The sequence below is a fragment of the Sphaerodactylus townsendi genome, linkage group LG01 (genome assembly GCF_021028975.2).
Source record: "Sphaerodactylus townsendi isolate TG3544 linkage group LG01, MPM_Stown_v2.3, whole genome shotgun sequence".
Lineage (NCBI taxonomy): Eukaryota > Metazoa > Chordata > Lepidosauria > Squamata > Sphaerodactylidae > Sphaerodactylus > Sphaerodactylus townsendi.
Window position 1 is genome coordinate 96,142,330 of NC_059425.1, and position 15,250 is coordinate 96,157,579.

A 15,250-nucleotide genomic window follows, 5' to 3' on the forward strand; every position below is an offset into this window, starting at 1 on the left:
TTCGTGGTGAAATGAAACATTATTCAAGAACACCCATCACAGTGCTTAACAAGATTTAATGTACATTTATTTTTAACATGTGGAACATATAAAGATTTTATATTGAATAAATGATATTCATTAAGCCAGAGGAAAAGGAGGAATTTACATCAAGTTTTTTCTTTTTTTAAACTACATTATTTTGAAATACAAATGTGGATTCTTCTCACTGAAAAATCTTTGAAGTTGTATTTCTTCCTTTTTTCCTGTATATGCAATTTTTTTGTCTGTAGACAGGTAACTGTTTTATTAAATCAATCCATTCGTAACCATTTCCACATCTTGATTTATAAAGCAAGTTGTGAGCAATTGCTCTCCCGAAATAGAGCATGACTTTATACATACAGAAACTTGTACATTACCCTCGTGGTGGTGGTGATTTTTAATTATTTTTGGAGAGATGGCCCAAACAAAAATAATAATAATAATAATAAAATTAATTCTACCATCACTTTGTAGTTACCACATTATGAAAAAAGAATTAAATCCTTGTATTTATATAAAAACAGAGATGAGGGTATGTTTAATGTACAACTTCTATATACATCACGGCCCTTAGGCAATAAAAAATATTTAAAAAATGATTCAAAGGAATTGTGAAGAACTGCATTATGGAAGGTCTAACAATAGATACTGATGAGACAGTTCTGATGAGGAAGCAATTTATGTTGATCATCTTCAGGTTTGTGTTGCAAACTTCCTAAAGAACTTGTTTTGCTCCTACCCTAATGTAACCATTCTCCTGTGGAGAAACCCAAGGTAATTTCCCATGCAGTCTATGGACCCACCCCTTTCCTTGATCCGCTACACCTACATCACTAACATTCTTCTATTGCACAGAACGCTTTGGGCAACGGTGAAAAGGGTGGCTGGGTTTTCTTTTGTTCTTGAAAAATGAAACACACAGTAACTTGGTACATTTTTCCCACTTTTGCTCTTCAGTGTAGCGAAACTATTCTTTCCTCACCAATTGTGTTTTGCAATATTTTACCTCCCCAATTTCTCTAGTTTGCTTCCCCTCCCCCCCAAAAAAGTGATACAATATGGAAAAAATAACACTGAAAAGGATATCTGTAGGAAAAACTGTGACCTTTGAATGTACTAGACAGCAACTTTGGTTAAAAAAATAAAATAAAAGATGTACTTATACAAATAGACAGCAAATATTAATTTTATAACTGTTCAAATTAATAATTTCTTTTAATTTCCAATTGATAATAGTGAATGGGGCAGAGGAGCAAATATTCTTTTTCCCTTCTTCCTACACTGGATAAACAAGTACGGAAAACAGCCAGTTATATGTGACCCTCTAATCTCCACTCACACATGCTTGGCTTCTCACTTATGTCATAATTGTCCAATCTGAAAAAGTACATCACAGATGACAGATGCAACCAGAGAGTTCAGAACAGCAGATATGGAGATATCCAGCAAACGGCCCTCATGTAACAGGAACTCTGAGCGGTTCTCCTCCACTCGAGCCATGGCCAGCAAAGCCTTGGCTGCCCTGCACATCATGTCCACACTTGGTGGCTCCAGAGGTGGGGGTTGCATGTGCATGAGGTTATGCTGGCTCTGCTGGTACTGGGCCATAGTGACCCCATCCTCAAGAAAGCTTATTAAGTTTCCAATGCTTCCCTTTTGCACAGCTATTGCCCTTGCTGCTAATGTATCCCCCCGGGCAAGGTTTGATAAGAGTGCCATGGACATTTCTCGGCAGACTGGATTTTTGCGGTCCCCAACGTACCTAACTAAAGTAGCATAGAGTTTCTCCTGACGACTGAATGGGGGAGTGGCCAAGATAAGATCCACATTATTGTCTTGGATACTGAGTTTACACAGGGTTTCCAGTACAAGTCTTTGAGGCGACAGGACTGAATTGGGCCCCACAGTTGGAAAAGGATCCTGTGCCTCTGCAGATGGGCACACCATCCAGTGCAGTAAGCCATCCAAAATTGGCAAACAGATGCTTTCTGTGTAAGCAGATAAGTCTAGCTGCCCAGAAATGTTGGCTAATGTGACCAATGTATTGTCCCTCAAGACTTCAAGGCAATCCCACCACCACTCATCTTTGCTGCAGGCTACCCCTTTGTCCGCCTCTTCCTCTTTTTCATACGTCTGTGGTGCACGCTTTCTTTCTGGGTGTTCATGATGGAGAAGGATCAACTTTCCCAAGATCAGCACCAAGCCTGGATGTTTTGACATTTCGGCATCATTGCCTGGCACAAAAGATAAGCTGCGGACAATATTTGACACACAGATGCATCGCTTGGCCAGAGAGTCCTGCCAATGCGTTATAGTGCATAGTGGAGTTTCATCTCGACTCCTTGGCTCATCCTCTAGCAGCTTGATATTCCTATGACTTTTGGCCTGATGGATCCCAAATGGAAATTTACTGCTATCTGTCTGGGAAGCTGAGTCTGAGTCTTCAGACAATGCTCCTGGACGAGCCGACAAGACATCATCAATGGTGGCTGATATGCTTTTGTCTTGCTGTTCTTCAGATTCTCCTTTTCCCTCCCCATTCTTCTTTTTAATTAAATAGCTTGATGGAGGAGGCGGTCTCCTGCGAGGGGGGATCTCCATCTTACTCTCAAAATGGGTCTGGATGTGCTCTGTTGTATCACCCCCACCAAGCTGCCAGTGGAGAAGTCCACTGTTGAATTCCTGAACACGTCCAAGTCTGTCAGATCTGTCAATAACAAAAAGATTATTTTTTTTTACAATTTTTATAGGCAGCTTGTCAAATTTACTGGCTTGTTTTGGCCTCTCAGTTGGCTCAGCAATGGCATCTGAGAGAGCAAGAACAGTGCTTTTTTCTTCTTCAGTTTTCTCATTTTCCTCTTCTTCTTCCTCCTCCTCCTCCTCCTCTTCCTCCAATTCATCAAAATAAGCACTACATTCATCGTCGTTCTCTTCTTTTCTGGCGTCTGAATTATGATCTAGCACTTTTGATCCTGGATGCCCCACTTCATATTCCATAAGGATCCCAAAAATATCGATCAGGCATTTTCTAAAATATTCCACCAAAAGTTCAAGAAAGCCAGATAACTGGGGAAACAGAAAACAAACATAAAATGTTAATAGGAATATTAAAGAAAATATGGAGTGGTGTTAGTACTACAATTTTAAGATTTTTCAGTTTATCTTCTGGAGTGTTCTTGGTTCCAAATGTTCAGTTAGAATCTTCTTCCTACCTATTCTTGATTCTACACATAAAGGAAATCTTAGCAGTGTACAGACTGTGTATACCTCCTCAACACAATTCATCCACATAGTATACCTGTGAGATATGTGATACAGTTGTGGGATATGTATTTGAATGTCTACGTTGTTACCAGCACTATAATTAAATTGACACAAACACTGGTAGCATCCTTCCTAAATATACATAGCTATATTGTTATTCTTGGCACTTCAGTGCCCTGAGAGAGAAAAAAACCCTCCTCTTTTCCTTTAGAAAAGTTTCTTCTTGGTCATCTGGAAATTCTTACTATGAATGACCAGGCAAGTGGCTATTTGTGAGTCTATTCTTCCACATCCAAACTCATCATTTTAAGTCTCTGCTCCATACTCCATGCTGTGTGTTAGCCATGGAATAATGTACAGCACTGCTTATAAGTAAGAAAACAAGCCAAGAGGAGAGTGAACCACAGAAAGAATTCCAACATTTGCTGTGTAAGTCAGGAATTGAGCAATCAATGGGGGACAGTTCATACTGATTCTTATTTTCTGGGCTGTGGATAAATGACACTTCAGTAATGACGCTTTGACCATTTTTGTGCAGTGTAAATTCAATTTCATTGAGAATATAACAGTCATTTACTAAAAAAAAATCACATACAACTGGAAGAACTCTGCTAATTTGATATGATGTCCATTCACAAAGGGATCTTGTAGAACTTATGCAAGTAATTATTTAAGCTACTTTTGACCTTTAAGCTCATAAGATATAAGCAATGACCACAACCGCTTTCAGTTCTGCAGTGAGTTCTTAAAGGCTATTATTACTCTCTGATTATTAAATCTCATTTCATGGTGAAATTCACAGCATCCTAGGGATTTCCTGTTGCTCCTGTTAGTGAAAGTGATACACACCACACATGCAGAATCAGGTAATTTTTTTTAACAATTACAGATTTTATTCCTAAGATTAAATATCTCTGGTCCTTTTTGACTAGGCCATTTGGCATCAGCAGGGTTCATGTTTTAATCATTCCTCCTACCTGAGAAAGGTTGAAAGTAGCCACAGTACTGTCATCATAGAGGAGGATATTAATAGTGTCTAAAGCCCAAGTACTTTCAGCAAGAAGGCCCGATTTAAGAGACATCATCACTCTCCAAGCCTCAGGAGTTACTGGGAAAAAAGAGAATAATTTAATATGAATGCTTTCTAAGATTTGCACGGCAGGTTTCAAATGGCACACAGAGTTAAAAACAGATGGTTGTATTCTAGTTAATGGTATGAATTATTATTGCTTTATCACTGCACTCAACAATTCTATCTGAATACTAAGTGTATTACAGTGTGTAAAATAAATCTTTAGATGAAAGGAGCCAATCTGCCACTTTAAAAATTGGCTGAAGAAAACAGTACAATAGATGGCAAGAATCATATTGTGAACAATCAAGTTCTGTAATGCCAGCTACAGAGAGGATTCGTTTTCTAGGCAATAAAAGCTGATTTAGATAATACATGTTTGGCTAATGAAGTTATTGGTTGCTCTTTCTGTCAAGCTAAGTCAGCAGTGTGTACTAGGGTGTGTGTGTATGTCACACCCACCTCCAACTGGGGAAAACCAAAATAATTGTTATACGGTTAGCATTCAGGAGTTAGGAACAATAGTTTTGATTTTGAAATGTTCTTTTCTGAACTCTCATAAGGCCTGACAGTTTGTCAGGCTAATATAAAAGCACCATAAACACCCCTAATTGTTGGAGCAATATTTGTCTCATGAAATGGCCACTTCTTGAAACAATTTTTAGCACTGTTGCCATTTAGTAGCGCTATATAACCTTTATATAACCTTGCTGTGAAGTAATCATTAAAAGAAAATAACATTCCATAAATGGACAATGCTGTCCTTACCAATGTCTTTTGAGGTAATCTTTCGTCTTGGTTTCAAGACTGGCTGGGATGCTTCTACAGAGCCTGGAGGGAAAGTTATTTCTCGTCTGTTTGATGATGGCTGAGTTGGATGACCTGTGACCTGTGAAACTGGAACAGTGGGCATACCTTTTGGCATCTTCATGGAGGGCAGGAAAGGGGATTTACTAGGAGACATACGGTTTTCCAAAGAGCGGGGGAAAGATGCAGGACTTGGAGCCCGAGATATGTGATTTGACATTGATGATGGTGTCTGGTAGGATGACTGAGGTCGAGTGATTGGTTGCATGGAAGCGGAGGATGACATGTAAGAAGGCTGGCGCTGGTTGATGTGAGAAGGCCACTGGTTTTCATGGTTTACCCTCTGGTCAGGTACCATCATATCTTCAGTGCGGTTCATCCCTGGATAAGGTGGGGCCTGTGCAGGGCCACCAGGGCCTTGCCTATTTTGATATGGGTAAGGCATATCATTTCTTGTGGGCCACATGTTCTGCTGGGGTCCTTCACTGGAGGCTGATGACTGCATAGGGCCACCCATCATTTGAGGAGGTATTCCATGCTGTTGCATTTGTCCTGGACCCTGCATCCTCTCTCTGTTATAAGGATATGGATATTGACCCTGTATTGGCCTCCTGTCTGGTCCAGAATAAGCGCCACTGTACTGGTTAAACATATCTTGCTGTTGGTTGCTGTACTGCATGTTAAACATATCTCCTTCATGGCGTTTTGTGGGAGGCCCGTACATGCCATCCATATGACGTTTGTAATTCTGGAAGGGAATACCAACATGAATAAAGGATGCAGTCTAAAATATTTTTCATATTGCACCATAACAGTATGATAGAATCTTCCCTGATATCACGCCACACAGATCTGGATGACATTGAAACTTTGTACTTTCATTATTTCCACTTCCCAATAATTCTGGTAAATACACATGAATTGGAAGAAACAACTTCTTCAACTTTAACTAAAGAGACTAATAACACCTTTAGAGAAAGGAGTCTGTTTTGATATGTTGGCCATTTTATTTTTCAAAGAAAGTTAACCTTAGGCTAATATTTCACTTCACCCCTTAACATTCCCTTTGCCAAACTAAACATACCCATCTCCCTAAGTCTCTGCTCATAGGGCATGGATTTCACACCTTTTACCATTTTGGTTGCCCTCCTCTGGACCCGTTCCAGCTTGTCAATATCCTTTTTGAATTGCAGTGCCCAGAACTGAACACAGTATTCCAGGTGAGGTCTGACCCATGCAGAATACAGAGGTACTATTACATCCCGATCTAGATACTATACTCCTATTGATGCATCCCAGAATTGCATTGGCTTTCTTGGCTGCCACATTACACTGCTGACTCATGTTCAGCTTGTGGTCTACTAAGACTCCTAGATCCCTTTCACGTGTAGTGTTGTCAAGCCAGGTGTCATCCATCCTAGTTGTTCATGAGACATTCCTTTGACACATTTTAAATCACATTTAAGTATATGAAAACATGCCCATATAAATATATAACACAGGCAGCCCAATGCGGGGGTGGGGGGTCGAATCCTCCTCTGGAGCCAGCGCATCCCTTGTGCTGGTGGAAATGCCTTTTCTGCTGGTGCAAGGGGCAAATGCACCTGTGGAGGGTCACCTTACCAGGGCCATGTGGTACCTGGCTCTGTGGCACCCAACCCAGAAGCTGGCTTCATTGCCCAGGCCTGTGTGCACAAAATGCTGCACTGGCATGGCTGGGGCAGGCCTGACCCTGGCTGGCTTCCAGAGCCAGCTCGGCTCCTGTATGCCAGTGGATATGCTGGCAGAGATAAGCCACAATGTTCATGGCATATCTCTATTCTGCCTGATGGGGATATTTAAGTGAGTGTTTTTTTTCCAACTTTTTCCAACTTCCAACAGCGGCTTCAAGTGCCGCAGGAAAGCCCTTTGGAGTGGATGCCAGAGCAGCATCCTCTCCGCCTGCCCAACAAATCTGTAAGCTGTTGCACTATAAGAAGAAGAAGAAGAAGAAGAGTTTGGATTTATATCCCCCCTTTCTCTCCTGCAGAAGACTCAAAGGGGCTTACAATCTCCTTGCCCTTCCCCCCTCACGACAAACACCCTGTGAGGTGGGTGGGACTGAGAGAGCTCAGAAGAGCTGTGACTAGCCAAAGATCACCCAGCTGGCGTGTGTGGGAGTGTACAGGCTAATCTGAATTCCCCAGATAAGCCTCCACAGCTCAGGTGGCAGAGCTGGAATCAAACCCGGTTCCTCCAGATTAGATACATGAGCTCTTTACCTCCTACGCCACTGCTGCTCCTAAGAAAAGCATGTCTGTGTGTGGCATGTGAGAGTTTTTTAAAAACATTAAAATAAAATCTGAAGCTTATACAAAAGCTTATCTCCCCAATTCTTCCACTATACTCTTAGACATTCAGAGGAGTCCTTCTTGAGAGTGTCTCTATCACCACAGGCTTAACAAACGATGGGCAGGTCCAGAGCTTTTTCTTCTTCCTGCAGTACCCAATGCCCAGGGAATTTCGTATGGTATACTGTTTTCTGCATTTATGCAACTGGTAATGGCTGAGCTTCTTTGGAAGGCTTTTACTTCCGGATAAAGGGCCATCTGGATAGTTCTGCATGGCACTGATTGTGATTCTTAGTTGCGGTTTTGTAGTGATTTGTTAAGAATTGGTTATATATGATAGAAGAAGAAGAGTTTGGATTTATATCCCCCCTTTCTCTCCTGCAGGAGACTCAAAGGGGCTTACAATCTCCTTGCCCTTCCCCCCTCACAACAAACACCCTGATATTTGTAGTTAGTTATAAGCTGCTCTGAATTTTAATGTGGGGTGTTAAATAACTAAAAATGTGGCTATTGAAGGGCAAGGCTACTTTAATACCACTACTTTCTCAGTCTTCCCTATTCCCTTAGTTGAATTATCTATCTATCTAGAATTCTTTTGTACTACTCAAGACTCCTCTGGCCCTTTTCATTCCTCCCTAAGACAACCATTATGTTTCAGAAGGAAGTGGAGCTCTTTCTTCCAGAATCTTTCCCACTCAGACTATAGCTGCTTGAAGCAGAAAAAGATTCTTCATTGTCATCTGGAAGCTTTCCAGCAGCAAGCTTAAGATTGTATTCACTGATCACTAACACAGATGTAGTTGCTCCTCCAAGCCCACTGCAATGCAAAGGAATAAACCCTGTAAACAGTCTATGCACACTCTCCTGTATTACTAATCACTGATTTAGGCACTTGCAGCTGTGAAACATGCCATGCAGATGTACACACTTATGCACATAGCAATATCCTTGTTGCAACCTATGGAATCCACCTTAAGTATTTTTGCTTTGGTCGATGCCCAAATGTATGGATTGATTGAAAACATTTTATCAATTGGGTATTATAGCTATAGATGTTTACCTGCTGTTGATGATACAATCCAGCTTGGTGTCCTCCATAAGGTGGCTGTCCTGAAGGAGGTGCTTGTGCTGGATACTGCTGTCCATATGGTTCATGCCTGCAATGGTGAATGCACACTATAATAAATACTGGTGTTGTACAAATATGGTAGAAAATTATAGCTGTCTCTAAGAACTTCTGAAGCTCTTGATGAAATGTACTTTTTGTTTTATCACAGTCACAGCCAGTCACCATAGCAAATGCTTACATTTAACTAGAAGTGATGTGAACTTGGGTGGGTGGCCTATGTTCTGGGTATTTATGCTATCACGGTTCTACTACATCACCACATCAAAGTAAATCAGTAACTGTCACTTTTTAGAATCCATTTTAATCCTCTCTGGTCGAATCCCCACTACCGTCTTAGCCAGGTTTCAGAACACAAACTAACGGTCGTTTGTGTTCTGAAACCTGGCTAAGACGGTAGTGGGGATTCGACTGAGGAGGTTGTCCCTCAAACCTGGTTAGTTTGTGTTCTGAAACCTGGCTAAGACGGTAGTGGGGATTCGACCTCTATTGCCTGGTAAAAATCTCAACTGTGAGGTAATTTCTTAAATATCATGCTTGAAAAGCCAAAGTTTCAAGACCCAACAAATTACTGCAAGTAGCAAGTAATGTGTGACCTAATTGTATAAACTCTTATAATGCTTTCCATTTTCTTTTTACCTCTTGTGAAAGCTGGAAGTATCTTGCAACTGGGTGATCAGAACACACATTGGTTACACTTTCAGATCATATATAACATCCAATTTGTGGGGGTGGCACCATGTCATTCCAAGATCTTACCACATGTATGAGATTACTTCACTTATTTATTTATTTATTTATTTATAATCAATTTTATATACCGCCCCTCCCCCGAAGGGCTCTGGGCGGTGAACAACATAATCATAACAGAAATAACATTAAAATCCCAGTTAAAACAGCGAATTAAATAAAATTACAGCGGCATCCGACAAATTTCATAAAACATAAAATCAGTAATTGAATAGTCCCAAGTTAAGAAGCCAAAATTATTTTGGCAATTCTACTATTTATAAGAATATGACAAATGGCTGGCTGTTTCTCTGTTTGATTCATGACATGTTAATAAAATATATAGATACTGATTTTGTACACACACACAGTGTGCCCATGAATTGCATTTATTATTATCAGGAGGAATAAAACAAATGGATAATTAGAAAGCACTGAACACAGTAAGAAGAACAATTTCATCCTAAAATATTTGCTGTGTGTTGCTTGAAACTTACCTGTGTAAAATGGTAATACAGCAAACCATTAGACTTAACATTGATTGTGGGCCCCTAACTGAATAGAATTTAGACTGATAGCATAATGTATCTAAATAATCCAATCTCAAATTACAAATATGCTCCTAAAATCCATTTATCCAGAAGACTATACCCTTTTCCACAAAAAAGGTATGGTCAGAAGACCAGGCAGTCATGGGTTCTTCAGTGGAAGCTGAATGTGCAGGCGCCCACACATGTCAGAGAGTTCCCAATTCTTGTTTAGGACTAAAGAATTGTATTAAAGCACTGGGTTCGTCAAAACCATTATCCTTTGAAATGTTAAACATAATGCTTTGATAGAGTATTTACAGTGCTCCAGATGGATATCAGCACACTTTTGCTTTTCTACAGTTGTGTCTGCCATTTTGTTTCTTGCAGCAGCATGGAACTTACAAAATGATGGGCGCTTACAAAATGGTAGAAAAGTGAAAGTGTTGCTGATAGCCACCCAGAGCACTATGAATGCTCTTTTGTTGAAGTGTTATGTTTAACATTGCAAAGGATAATGGTTTTGATGAACGTTGTGCTTAAATATGTTTCTTTAGTCCTAAAAAGAGAATGGGGGGGGGGGGGGGGAAGGCAAGTACTAGGACTCTGACGGAGTATTCATTCCCCCCCAAAAAACCCAGGAAGATGTGACATATTAATTCACATATCTTCCGTCATCTTTTTGTGAAAAAAGTATAACGTACAGGAGCAGCATCAACTCTGGTAACATGAGCTGACCCAGGCTGCAATACTGGCGAAATTAGCTGATTAGCATCATTATGGGACTACTGCCAACACAAGATGATTCATGGGGAGCTATAAGCAGTACAAAATAGAGTACAATAGGGCAAGATGGCATTGAAAGGTCACATGGCAACGTGATGCCCAAACTCCAGGGTAGCTGCAATAGCAGCGCTCCTCCAGCGCCAGAGTCTGTGCCAGAGCAAAGGGGGCCTCTCCAGGGGCAGGGCCAGCTTTAGTCAGCTTCCTGAGCCCTTTCGGTCTGGGAAAGTCCTCAGTTTCTGGCATGAATTTATGCTGGCAAAATCAGTGGCATCACTCACTGTGCTGCATAGGCAACTCTCACAGAGGAAGGGGCAGTGTTGCTGGTGGCCATGCCACAGCAGGAAGCAGCATGGATATGCCACAGCTGTGCTTTCCTTGGCCAAGATGCAAGTACTCCTTCAGGATTGAGCTGTAAGTGTTCTCACTGTAACGTATTTATTTATGTTTTAGGGGTAATACTGGGAGATAAAGCATATATCCATGCTGCAGCAATAAAAGGTCTGTATACATAAGACCCCACTAAATTTATCTGAGGCTATAGAATAACTCGGTCTGAGAGTTATTGTTAGGGCCAACAATTCTGGAACAGAAGCCCTGTTGGCCACATGCATATAAAGTAGTTCCATATATTTCTACAGGGCCTTTTACATGATGTATGTCTAGAAAGGCATAGATCTAGAATTTCATATAATACTGAACACCTCAATAAGTAAAGGTGATTTCATGAAAGGAGGAAAATAAAAATGAAAGAGTTGAAGGGAATGAGAAACAAGATAAACCACCCCACAGGCCTACTCTGACCCTAGAGTGCTGATTCGATTTATGTTGACACGTGTAGGTGGGAAAAGCCTGCGCATAAATATGATGACACTGTGGCCTAGGAGCAGCATACAGTGTGCTATTTGCTATAGGCCTTGGAGAAAAAGTTAAAGCTGTATATGAAGGAATCCTTTTAAGTTGCTAGATTCATTGGTGTATAAAGGTCACAAAAGAAAAGGGAGCCCAAAGGTTAGAAGTAACATTTCTATATTTTGATTCTAAGTAAGAAATGAGAGAAGTATTCTGTGCAAAAGGCCTTCTGAAATCCCATGTCCACTACAAAGTCAAAATAAACCTAATTATAATTTAAATTTCAGACAACCGAAGGTTGTGGAAACATCCCAGAAAGTCCTGCTGCAACCCAACCTCCACCAATCTCAAAGGATCTCCTTGCATTCCAATGAAGTGAACAGCGTTAGCTGTGCTCGGTAAACTGCAACCTCCCTCAATGGTCTAAAATGTAATGTGGTTAATACAGGTATTTCAAACAGATTAAATTATTGTTCACCTTTGCTGCCCAGGGTAATGGTTAGGAGAGTACATGCTTGGGTCATTGTTTGAAGGCACCATGTTGCTTTTACCAGGTACTCCCATACTGCCTTCAGGACCCAGACCATGATTCGACCTAAAAATGACAAAGGAAACCTCATGCTGTAAACAAGCACTTATTCCTCAGATCTAGTGAAAAAGACAACTTGTGGTACAGCCGTTTTTGGCTCAAATATTACTGAGACCATTGCAGAAGCTATTTTATTTTTGCTTCTGTAGGGAGAGTTCAGCCTACTGAATTTCAAGAATCTGAAAACTACTTATCACTAATGGCTACTAATCACTTATGTATACACTTATTAATTGCTTTTCCAAAGGAGATTTTTACTGCAGAACATCCACAGGTGGAGAGAGGGGCTATTTACTTCCCTTTCCAAATATGTATCTTCTCAAAATCATTTCCCCTCAAGCTGCTTTTCTCCCTTAGAGGGAAAAGATGGATGGAATTTTTCTTCTTGAGAGGGAAAAGCAATGGGAGGTGGGTGGGATTTAGGGCATACAACTGGTTGACGCAGAAAAAATCGAGCAGCATATTCTCCGGATGGCTGAAGCTAACTTGAAGCAACCTGCCAAGAAAAATACATCAGTGTGGCTCACTGCAGCACATTGATACAACAAATCTAGGCTGGTTAGGAACTGATTTAATTTCGGAACCTTCTGAAAAAAAAAAACCTTGCAATTCACAGTATTATGAATTTTTTTATTCTTTCATAGTTTTTCAACAACTAATGTTTCCATTTTAGGATCAACAATAGATAAAACAGTGTGAAGTGACACAAATTTGTCATCAGGCCTTGTAGTTAAGTCACGTGACATAACACCTTTTCCCTCACTCTAGCTTGTAACACTTATTTTAGTGTTAACTGTTGTTCCGGATTGCTCCTTTCTGCAACCATGAAAAGGTCACAGCAAAGCACAAGCATATCACCCAGGCAAGAGGCTCACACTTTCAGAGCAATGAGCAAAACAGGCTGAAAACAGGGATGTTCTGTTTTTATTTGAAGAAAGAAAAAGAATATCATCTGCATCTAGTTCTATGTCAAATTTTGGTATGGTTGAATTTTCATTTTGAAAGTTACCCCTTACTACAAAAATATTTGTAGAACCGTGCATCTGTCACTTATTTGTGAATTTTAGCGTTTGTTTGCAGCTACTGTCCCTTATCTCCTACTGCTGGAACAGCCTACTTTTTAATTCAAAAGGCTTCTTCTTTATATAATCCTAATCAATTAGGGATCACATAGGTAATATGACATCACAGTGCCACACAGCTGATGATGTCACATAGTGCAAGCAAAACCCTTTTACCATTCTCAGTCTGAGAGCTGTGTGTGCAAGAAGAGGAAGCACATCACTTTCGCCCAGGCAACCAGGCTGGTGCTCCTTATGTTTTGTTCTGTTGGCAGTTCCATCATCTGTGTCTCAAGACTTGTATAAATTACTTGGTGCAGAATTTGTATTCTGATATGCACGCAAAGGGACATCCTATTAAAGGTAAGGGGGTGCAGATGCTTGGCATCCATATCTGGATGTGTGTGTTTTTTTTCACTGGAGAGTGCAATCATACATGCATCTGAACAAGCCCTTCAATCCATCCCAGGTAATCAACTGTACATTACCAGATTATGGCATGGAAGTTTCGGCCTGATTCTGTCCGACTTGAACTCTCTTCTGCCAATATCTGCCTTTTGTAAATAAGTTTTTCATTCTTTTGCAAAGAGGCATGAAAATCACTGAAAAGGGTGCACGCACACTTTGTAGAAGACTGTATTTCAATTCAGCGATAATTTTCACAAATTGTAGCAGAAGTAGCTAAATGCTGCAACCTGAAAAAAGCAGTGATCAGCCTCATCTCTTTAACTTCCTTCTTCAAGCATTCTCCATTCACTAATTCCTGCAAAAACCAGTCATCTTATATTCAGTTATTGTCGAATTAGTGCTTAGAGACATGGGATTGGGAGTTCTGTGCGAGATACAACTGGAAGAAGGCTAAAGGTGCAGGATCCTGTTCACTAATAGTTTCTGCCTTCTGAAGATACAGAGAGACGCTCACCTCCGGTCATAACCACTTCCATAGGGGAACTGCTGGCGTTGGCCAATGCCCATGTTGGACATTGCTCCAGATGGAGTCTGATTATACATGTCTTGCATTCCACTGTTGGGCATTTGTCCAGAGGTCATGAAGGGTTCACTATTTGCAGGCACTAAAAAAGGAACAAAAAAGAAGTACAAATTAAATGTATTCTTTTAAAAGTGTATGTTCAACAATATTAAATGGCATCAATGCCTGGCATAATTTAATTGAAGTCCACAGACCTGATCCGATCAAGCAAAACTGCTAGCTGTCTGACAAATGGATAAATCATCACTAGTACTAAGAGATGTCAGAATGATATCTAAATAGAATGGATTACAAAAAAGTAGATTTCACACCCACCTGACAGATGAACGACTTGTGGTTACCATACCTGGGCCCAGAACTTGAATCCCACATGGCTTTTTGGTCTCAAATTTGAAAACAGAAAAAAACTGAAGCAATTTTAAGTCAGTCTTCCATTCAAGCCCCAGTTTGGAATCCACAATCTGCCAGTTGCCAGCCTTCTCAGCTTCCCCTTCCACCAGCAGCCACTTGGACTGCAGAAATGTATACTCCTAGGGTTGTGGATCCCACTTGGAGTAGTAGCCAGATAGACTGGGAGGCTGCAGTGGAGCAGCAGGCAAAATGGCTTCCTGCCCCTTCATGTGTGACTGGATTTTGGAGGAGAGAAGGACTGATTTTGCCCCATTCTCACTGTAACCTCCCAACCTGTGTGGCTAATCTCCATGTGGGTCCTACAACCCCAGCAACACACTTTTTCCAGGAAGCCAGGGGGGAATGGCTGTTGGTGGGAGGGGAAAGGTGCTGAGAGATGGAATCCCTGTGAAGACTTAGCATGGTCTTTGCACTGGAGACAAGATATATCAAAACACTTTAACACTGATAAAAAGGAAGGCTGAGTGTTTCCATACATGCAGAATATTCTCCAAATTAGAGAAAAGGAAATAGTAGTCATGAAAGAATAATGTTCTAGATACACACACACACACCCCACCACCATCCAGCTGTCTCTATGGCCCTCTGTTGTTTTGCCATCTATACTGGCTTCACACTGTGAAAATATTCCAGAGTTGAAAAAGTAAGGCTGAATATTCCAAAGTAAGGAATGCTTTCAGCACC

At 40.7% G+C, this 15,250-nt stretch overlaps 1 protein-coding gene across 1 annotated transcript in view; it reads right to left on the minus strand.

Annotated features, from left to right (window-relative positions):
- Nucleotides 1–36: 36 nt before the first annotated feature.
- ARID1B (AT-rich interaction domain 1B) overlaps nt 37–15,250 on the minus strand; it is a 464,069-nt gene continuing 448,855 nt past the window's right edge. Inside the window, 5 exon segments of the mRNA XM_048488244.1 lie at nt 37–3,090; nt 4,266–4,396; nt 5,129–5,915; nt 8,558–8,654; nt 14,087–14,237. Of these exon segments, the coding sequence (XP_048344201.1) occupies nt 1,387–3,090; nt 4,266–4,396; nt 5,129–5,915; nt 8,558–8,654; nt 14,087–14,237 (2,870 nt within the window). The 3' untranslated portion in view covers nt 37–1,386.